Here is an 8944-nt window from a genome sequence, read left to right as displayed (position 1 = left end):
CGGAGAAGACCGGTCGAACCCCCTCCGATGGAGAAGTTAGTTTTGTAGAGAAGGAAGTTCCAAGTATTTTGGAAAATTGTCTGAGTGAGAATCTTACCTTTGTCGGGTTCAGACCGGTCCCTTATATAGGGAGCCTGGGACGGTTACTTGTCCAATAACCGTTCCAGGATTTGTGGAAACCAACAACTCCGGAGTTAACTACCTCAACGGATATAAAATTGTAACCGCTAATGGAAGTTAACTTATTCGAAGGGTTTGTTGAAAGTCTAAGTGTTGAGTTTCCGTCTGTCTAGCATAGGACGGTTTGGTTCGTCCAAAGATATCTATCGATTGTTCATGGACGAACCTAATGGACGATCATGCCTCATGGAGGACAGTTTATGGAGTGGTGCTATTATTCATGGACGCTTCTTCCTCTTCTGGATAAACTCTGGGATCAATCCTGCGTTGTAGGCTCTGGACGAGCCAGTAGGACGAGCTGGAGATGGGAATTATTTTCCGCTTCTCTATCAGTTGCCCCTTTGTCCAAAGGGTCGTCCAGGACATTGTCGTGATTTCAACAAAGTTTCGCTTTTTCGTACGCCACGTGTCACGAAACCGTTGGTTGGCCAGTCGCGTCGATCCCGTTTCCCAAAGAGATCGCCACGTGTCAATCTCTGAGTGGTGAGTGTCGCTTCGTTGACCCTGTTGCTGGGGCCTATAAATAGCGCATTCTCTTTCATGCCCCTCACTTTTTTCCTCATTCTCTTCTGCCAACTCGTCCAAGATTCTCGTCTAGCTCTCGTCCTAGTTTCATCAGGTATTTCCTCTTCCTTTTTTCTTTTTAGGCTCTCGTTTTAAGTCCTCTACATTTCAACCATGCCTTCATCTTCTAGTCTAGAGAGAGAGATAGACGACTACCAGGACGGTTCTTCTGAGAGTGACGGTAGTGTAGATAGTTCGTCCTGTAGTGACTCCTCAGACGAGCATTACTCGTCTGGGGTTCCTGGCATTCCCTTAGAGGAATTTCAGGAACAACGACGTAGGGCGGCTTCTGGATCTGGGGCTAGCTCGTCCAGACAGCCATCAAGTCCTCCTCAAGACGAGGAAGAGGACGAAGATGTAATCTATAGTTGTGCCCCAGAGGTAGCGTCCACCTTAGACGATGCTAAGTTAAAAACTCTTGTAGATAGATACCAAATCCCTAAAGAGCTTAACCCTCGTCTACCCCAGCCTGGAGAATGGTGTTGTTCCCCTTCCTCAGGCTTAGGGGTATACGCTTCTTACCTATTAGCTGGCCTTAGGTTTCCCTTAAACTCTTTCTGCAGAGACCTCTTCCAAAGGTTGGGTATTGGGCCAAACCAGCTCAATCCCAATGGTTGGAGGACGATAGTTGCCATGCAAGTATTATGGCGTGAGGCATTGGAAGGGAACCGTCCAATTACAGTGGACGAGTTCCTTTACTGTTATAAGCCCTCAGAGATCAAAAAATCTGCTGGGTTCTACCAGTTCTCGTCCAGAGGTTCGTATTACAGTTTAATAACGGGCCGTAGTTCGTCTGACCGTCTTTGGAAAAAAGAATTTTTTATTATTTCTGGAAATTGGGCTGGGGACCCAGCTGATGTGGGTATTCCCTCCTTCCCTCCTTTTACCAGCCCTCTAGGTCGTCTTCGCCCTGAGGGTATGTTTTTCTTTCCATTTTATCTTTTTTGTCCTTCAACAAATTTTAATCTGTCACTCGTCTAACCATTTATCTTGGTGATGCAGCTGTCGTTCGTCCACGTTTGGATAAGTTTTTCTTGGATCAGATAGAAGTGGTTCGCACTTTTCCAGGAAGGACTTTCCACGACTTGGTTACTTTTACTCGTCTAGCAACTTGGGGACTTGGTCCAATCCCAACTGCTGAGAATTTAAGTCACGAAGAGCTCACTCGTCGAAGTAAGTGTCGTCCACTATACTTTGTTATTTCAGTTTTTTTTTTTTTTTTTAAATTAATTTTTCTCGTCATAGGGATAAGCACGATGAGGGAAAACAAAGAGAAAACAGTGGCTAGCGGGGACGAAGATGCTGCTGCTCCTACTGTCAAAGTGGCTTCCGTCCAGGCTGGGAAGAGGAAGTCAAAACCAATTTCAAGTACTGTGGACCTGGACGACCTTCCCAGTCGTCGTGGCCACAAGAAGCAAAAACAAAGGCCTTCCCTTCCAAAGGTTCCCAAGTTCGTGCCACCAACAGTGAACTTGGACGAGCCTGTGGTGGACGTGGAGCCCGTCCAAACGATTCATCCTGCTCCGTCTGATCCTCCCCCAGCTCCCAAAACTTCTCATAAGTCTGGCTCGTCTGAATCCTCTGATCGTCCCTCTAATTTGGTTCTGGACGAGGGTTATGCATGGAGGACGTTCAAAGGGATCGTCACTGATCATGAGGTTAACGAATGCTACAACATGTCAGTGAAGGAGTTTGAGCGTTCTGGCATCCATGACCTTTTCAAGGTAAATTTCTTCCTCGTCCTTGTGTGTAAACATTTAATTTGAATAAAATGTCTAACTCCTTTTCGTCCAAATGCAGGCTATGTCAAAGTTTTATACAGCGACCTGCCAGGCCAAGGAGCTTGCTACAGAGGCCAAGACAGCCAAGGATAAGGCTAAGGAGCTGGGCCATGAGGTTTTGCTTAAGAAGGGGGAGGTCATCAGGTTGACAGAGGATTTTAATCGTCTGCTGGGAAGCGAGACGAAGTTGAAGAACGAAGTAGAGGAGCTCAAAGCTGACAACTTAGAGAAGGATACCCGCATCGTCCATCTCGAGGGACAAGTTTCAGAGCTTACCTCGTCCTTGGAGAAGGCACGTGAGGAAGCAATAGCTGCTTTTAAGAAATCTGACGAGTACAAGAATCGTCTAGACAGTCATTATGCAGCTGGGTATGAAGACTTCCGTGCTGATGCCAAGGAGGCGTATCCTGATTTGGACTTCAACTCGTTCAAGCTCCCTCTTGCTACAGAGAGTTCCGCGTTGCAGACGAGTTCCGAGGACGTCAACATCATGGACAATGCTAACACTGAAGTCATTCAGGACGATCCCAAGACGAGCTTGCCCAAGTGAAATCTATTTCCTTAGAAAGTTTACTTTTATTTGCCTTTTCATAGAAGTGCCTGTTGTTTTGGGCTTTTTACTTCTTCCTTTTTTTTTAAGGTTTATGCAAGTACAATCATCTCGTCCAGGATTATGGACGAGTTTTATATACATTTTCATATTCAAAACTAAAGGGGTTTTTGGACGTTGGTCGTCCACCCTTAGAATTTCATGAAAGAAATGAATACTTCTACTTTTACTTCCATTGTGTTTGAATATATATGTTTCCAGCTTTATGTATGAAATTCTTATTTTCATCAATGTGTGGTTCGTCCATCTAGGAATTTACTTCACCTCGTCTTGGGCATGGGGGTGAATTTTATTACATCACCAAGAAAGTAAATTGGTTCCTTTTGCCCAGATTTTTCGTTATTCCGAAATTATGGACGATCATTTTGTCGTCCTTGATGATTAGACTTTTTTAACGATTTTTCGTCCAATGTAATGGATTGTTAAGCTAGTTTTGAAGTCTTCGCTCGTCCGCGTCTTGGACGAACACTTTTGGGAATTCATCTCGTCTTGAGGTCTAGACGAGTATTTCCTTTTCATCTCGTCCTTTTTTCTGGACGGATGAAACTTTGCTTTATTTTCAGCTTATTCTTCATCTCGTCCTATGTTCTGGACGGATGAAACTTTGCTTTATTTTCAGCTTATTTTTCATCTCGTCCTATGTTCTGGACGGATGAAACTTCGCTTCAATTTTTAGGTTAGGTTTCACCTCGTCCTATGTTCTGGACGGATGAACCTTAGTTTCAATTTTGGGTTAGGTTCCATGTCGTCCTGTGTTACGGACGGATAGACAGCTTCATTTTCAGCTTAGGTTTCATCTCGTCTCTTGCTTTGGACGGATGTACCTTTTCATCTTTCCTTTGGAGGAAAGCTCATGGACGATATGTCCTTTCGTCCAAGGATTTCATTCGTCCATGCTCGCTTTCTTTTTTGCGGATCAATCTAAATGACCATATAAGGATTCCAATAATATACTTTAAAACAATATATATATTTGAAAACCCAAACTTATGTAATCATTCGTCCACAGGCATGGCACATGCTCATGAGCTAGTGCCTTATTGAATTAGAAATACAAACCAACTCATCCATGAATAGCACAAAAGTGAAGACACTAATGTACTTTCTAGGGGATTATTAAAATACTTAAAAACACTTAATAGTAGTAAACACTTCTGCTCGTCCGGATACCTCGTCCAAGGACACTGGTGAAGAGTCAGCACTTATTGATGGTACTTCCTGAGGTGCTCAACATTCCAAGGGTGTTCCAGCCTCCGCCCATCCAAAGCTTCCAAATAGTAGGATCCTTGCCTTTTGCAGTTGATAACCCTATAAGGTCCTTCCCAATTTGGGCCAAGTTTCCCGTAGGCCGGGTTTCTTGTTGCCAAGGTAACCCTCTTCAAGACGAGATCCCCGATGTTGAAACGCCTAGGCTTCACCATAGCGTCATATTGTCTTGCCATTAGATTTTTGTACCTTGCTGTCCTCTGCTCTGCATCCATCCTGACCTCGTCCATAAGGTCAAGGTTAAGACGGAGCTGTTCCTCGTTTTCTTCAGCTTGATACTTCCTCACCCTGTGGCTCGTCATGTGTACTTCTGCTGGTATAACTGCCTCGCTTCCGTAGGCTAGTTTAAAAGGAGTCTCTCCTGTTGGAGTTCTCGCTGTCGTTCTATAAGCCCATAAAACACCTGGTAATTCATCCGGCCATATTCCCTTTGCCCCTTCGAGCCGAGTCTTGATGATCTTCAGCAAGGATCGGTTCGCTACTTCTGCCTGGCCATTGGCCTGTGGGTGGGAAGGTGAGGAGTAATGGTTCTTCATTCCAAGCTGTTCACAAAATTCCCTGAAGGGTGTATTGTCAAACTGTCGTCCATTGTCAGACACTAGTACTCTAGGTACTCCGAATCTGCATACAATGTTCTTCCAGACGAAGTTCTTGACATTCTGCTGCGTAATTTTGGCTAAGGGTTCGGCTTCCACCCATTTTGTGAAGTAATCTATTCCCACCACCAGAAACTTCATTTGCCGAGTTCCAGTCGGAAAGGGCCCCAAAATGTCTAGTCCCCATTGCGCGAAAGGCCAAGGGGCCATCATTGGCGTGAGATATTCTGCTGGTTGTCTGGGAATGTTGCTGAAGCGTTGACATTGATCACATACTTTGACATATGCTTTAGCATCAGCTTGGATGGTTGGCCAATAGAACCCGCTACGGATGACTTTATGGACGAGTGATCTGGCTCCTGAATGGTTCCCGCATGCTCCTTCGTGAACCTCCCTCAACATGTAATTCGCTTCGTCTGGGGCCAAACATCTTAAGAGAGGCTGGGAAAAACCTCTCTTGTATAACACCTCGTCCATAAGCACATACCTGGCTGACTTGACCTTGAGCTTCCTAGCTTCGTCCTTCTTTTCTGGAAGCCTTCCGTCCTTTAAGTAGGACACTATTGGGGTCATCCAATTTTCTTCTCCCTCTATCTGCATCAGTTCTGGAAGGTCTATACTTGGCATGTAGTATACACCATCTATATCGTCCAACGCCTCATTCGCAGATGCTTCCTTCGCCAGAGTATCTGCCTCTACATTCTCTTCCCTTGGGATTTGAACAAAATCTGCTTTTTTGAATTTCTTCACAAGGCGTACTACCTTCCTTAGATACTTCTTCATTCTGTCTTCCTTGGCTTCATATGTTCCATTGACTTGGCCTATGACCAGTTGAGAATCTCCCATGACAAGTATTGTGTCTGCTTCTACAGATTTGGCCAGTTCCAACCCCTTTAAAAGGGCTTCATACTCCACTTCATTGTTAGTAGTCTGGTATTGCAGACGGGCCTTGTATTTCAATTTGTCCCCTTCCGGCGACTGCAAAACAACTCCTATTCCTCCAGCATATAATGTAGATGATCCATCTACATGGATGACCCATTTGTTGTACTCTCCTTCCCCCAGGTCTTCGTAACTTGGAGTGAACTCTGCGATGAAATCTGCTAAGGCTTGAGCCTTTATTGCATTTCTCGGTTGGTACCGAATGTCGAATTCGCTAAGTTCAACTGCCCACTGAATCAGTCGTCCTGCGGCTTCCAACTTGTTCATTGCCTTCTTAAGCGGATGGTCCGTCATGACATTGATGACATGAACTTGGAAGTAATGTCTCAACTTCCTAGAAGCCGTTATCAGCGCAAAAGCCAATTTCTCCATGAGCGGATATCTTCCCTCTGCTCCTCTGAGTGCCCGGCTAGTGTAGTACACCGGTTTCTGTATTTTCCCCTCTTCTCTGATTAAAGCTGAACTTACGGCGTGTGGGGACACCGCTAAGTATAAGTACAGTTCTTCTCCTTGCACGGATGGACTTAATAATGGGGCAGTTGTGAGATAGTCCTTCAGGTCTTGGAAGGCCCTTTGGCATTCGTCCGTCCACTCAAATGCCTTCCTGAGGACTTTAAAGAAAGGTAAACACTTATCTGTGGCTTTCGAAATAAACCTGTTCAAGGCGGCAACTCGTCCTGTGAGGGATTGGACTTCTTTGATATTCTTCGGTGGCTCCATGTTCAATATAGCCTGGATCTTGTCCGGATTTGCCTCAATTCCTCTTTGCGAGACCATGAACCCCAGAAACTTTCCCGACGATACTCCGAATGCACACTTGCTTGGGTTCAACTTCATCTTATATCGCCGAAGTGTTTCAAAGGTTTCCTGTAGGTCGTCTAGATGGCTTCCCTCGTCTATGCTCTTCACAAGCATGTCGTCGACATAAACCTCCACATTCCGTCCTATTTGTGGACGAAACATATGATTCACTAACCTTTGATAAGTTGCCCCTGCGTTCTTCAAGCCGAAGGGCATCACTTTGTAGCAAAACAAGCCTTGGCTGGTGATGAAGGAAGTCTTTTCCTGATCGGCTTCATCCATCTTGATCTGATTATATCCTGAGAAGGCATCCATGAAGCTCAGCAACTGATGGCCAGCAGTAGAGTCCACCAATTGATCAATGCGTGGCAGAGGATAACTATCCTTGGGACATGCTTTGTTCAAGTCAGTGAAGTCTACACACATTCTCCACTTTCCATTAGCTTTCTTCACCATCACCACATTGGCTAACCAGTCCGGGTAATAGACTTCCTTAATGAACTTTGCCGTGGTTAGTTTTTGAACCTCTTCCTTGATTGCCTTGTCCCTCTCGGGAGCGAATACCCTCTTCTTCTGACGGATAGGCTTAAAAAAGGGGTATACATTCAATCGATGAGTGATCACACTTGGGTCGATTCCTGGCATGTCGTCATGACTCCATGCAAAAACGTCAATACTTTTTCTCAGGAACTGGATGAGGTCTTCTCTTGCCTTCTCCTTCATACCTGTTCCAATTCTGGTAAATTTCTCAGGATCATCTTCTTGCAAAAGAACATCTTCCAACACTTCCGTGGGCTCTGCAATAACTCTTCTCTCCTCGATGCTCATTGTCTGCATCTGTTCGTCCAAAGCCATCATGGCTAAGTAGCATTCTCTAGCTGCCAACTGATCTCCTTGTGCTTGTCCTATCCCGTACTCCGTAGGGAATTTGACTGATAGATGGTAGGTTGAGGTTATCGCCTTCCAACTATTAAGAGTGGGTCTTCCGATGATGGCATTGTATGAAGAAGTACAGTCTACCACGAGGAAATTGACTTCCCTGGTTATCTGTTGCGGGTATGACCCTACCACCACTGGTAATGTAATGGTACCCACGGGCTGCACCTTCATTCCTCCAAATCCTATCAGCGGTGAGCATACTGGACGAAGTTGATCTCGTCCAAGCCTCATCTGTTGGAAGGCGGGGTAGTACAATATGTCTGCTGAACTTCCATTATCAACTAACACTCTTCTGGTTGTATAATCTGCAATGAGCAGTGTAATAACGATCGCATCGTCATGCGGGTGATGGATCCTCTCAGCATCTTCATCGGTGAAGGAAATGGTTGGCTCGTCCATTAATCTCGTCCTTGGTGGTCGTCCAGAGAGCTGGACATTTTGTACCGCTTTGAGATACGTCTTCTTCGACTTGGAAGATCGCCCCATCAGGTTCCCTCCAACGATAATCCTTATCTCTCCAAGTGGGGGCCGGGATGATTCCTCCATTTTGCCTTTCAGCTTCTCATCTGTACGATCCCTTCCAACAAAGTGCTTCAACTTTCCTTGCCTGATAAGGTTCTCAATTTGCTGTTTTAGGTCATAACACTCATCCGTGTCATGCCCATGGTCCCTGTGAAAGCGACAATATTTGTTCTTATTGCGCTTGTTGGGATCCCCTTTCATCTTCTCTGGCCATTTTAAAGAAGGATCGTCTTTGATTTGCATGAGCACCTGATTAAGTGGAGCGTTCAGGGGCGTATAGTTCTGGCTTCTTCCCATGGGACCTGTCTTCCTGCCATCTCGTTCCTTTCTATCTTCCGTCCGTCCCTTCTTTGGACGAGGGGCTTGTTCTGAGTGTCGAGCTGGGTGCGCTTCCATCCTCTCAGCTCTTTTCCTCTTCTTGGCTATGATTGCATCTTCTGCATTCATGAAGTTCTGAGCCGAATGGACGAGCTCGGCCATGGTTTGCGGCTCCTTCTCGTATAGCTTGTGGATAAATAAATCCGAATTAATCCCATTGTGGAAGGCTGCCAGTAGAAGCTTGTCGTCCACCTCGTCCACGCTAAGGGCTTCCCTGTTGAAGCGAGTGATGAATGACCGCAGGCTTTCGTTCTCCCCTTGTTCTATGGTCAGTAAGCTGGACGAAGAGCGCTTGTGCCTCTGTCCCCCGATGAAATTGTTAACAAACAATTTGCTTAACTCTTCGAAAGAACTTACGGAACTTG

At 45.5% G+C, this 8944-nt stretch overlaps 1 protein-coding gene across 1 annotated transcript; it reads left to right on the top strand.

The window, feature by feature from the left end:
* The first annotated feature begins 504 nt into the window (after positions 1-504).
* LOC115951747 lies at positions 505-3075 on the top strand. Its single transcript, XM_031068898.1, has 4 exons — positions 505-1660; positions 1747-1917; positions 1990-2468; positions 2545-3075. The coding sequence occupies exons 1-4, from the start codon at positions 859-861 to the stop codon at positions 3073-3075; spliced, it is 1983 nt and encodes a 660-aa protein (XP_030924758.1). The 5' UTR covers positions 505-858.
* Positions 3076-8944: the final 5869 nt, after the last annotated feature.

The sequence above is a fragment of the Quercus lobata genome, chromosome 7 (assembly GCF_001633185.2).
Source record: "Quercus lobata isolate SW786 chromosome 7, ValleyOak3.0 Primary Assembly, whole genome shotgun sequence".
Taxonomy (NCBI): domain Eukaryota; kingdom Viridiplantae; phylum Streptophyta; class Magnoliopsida; order Fagales; family Fagaceae; genus Quercus; species Quercus lobata.
Note: the sequence above shows the minus strand (reverse complement) of the source record. Positions and strands in the feature narration are given on the sequence as shown.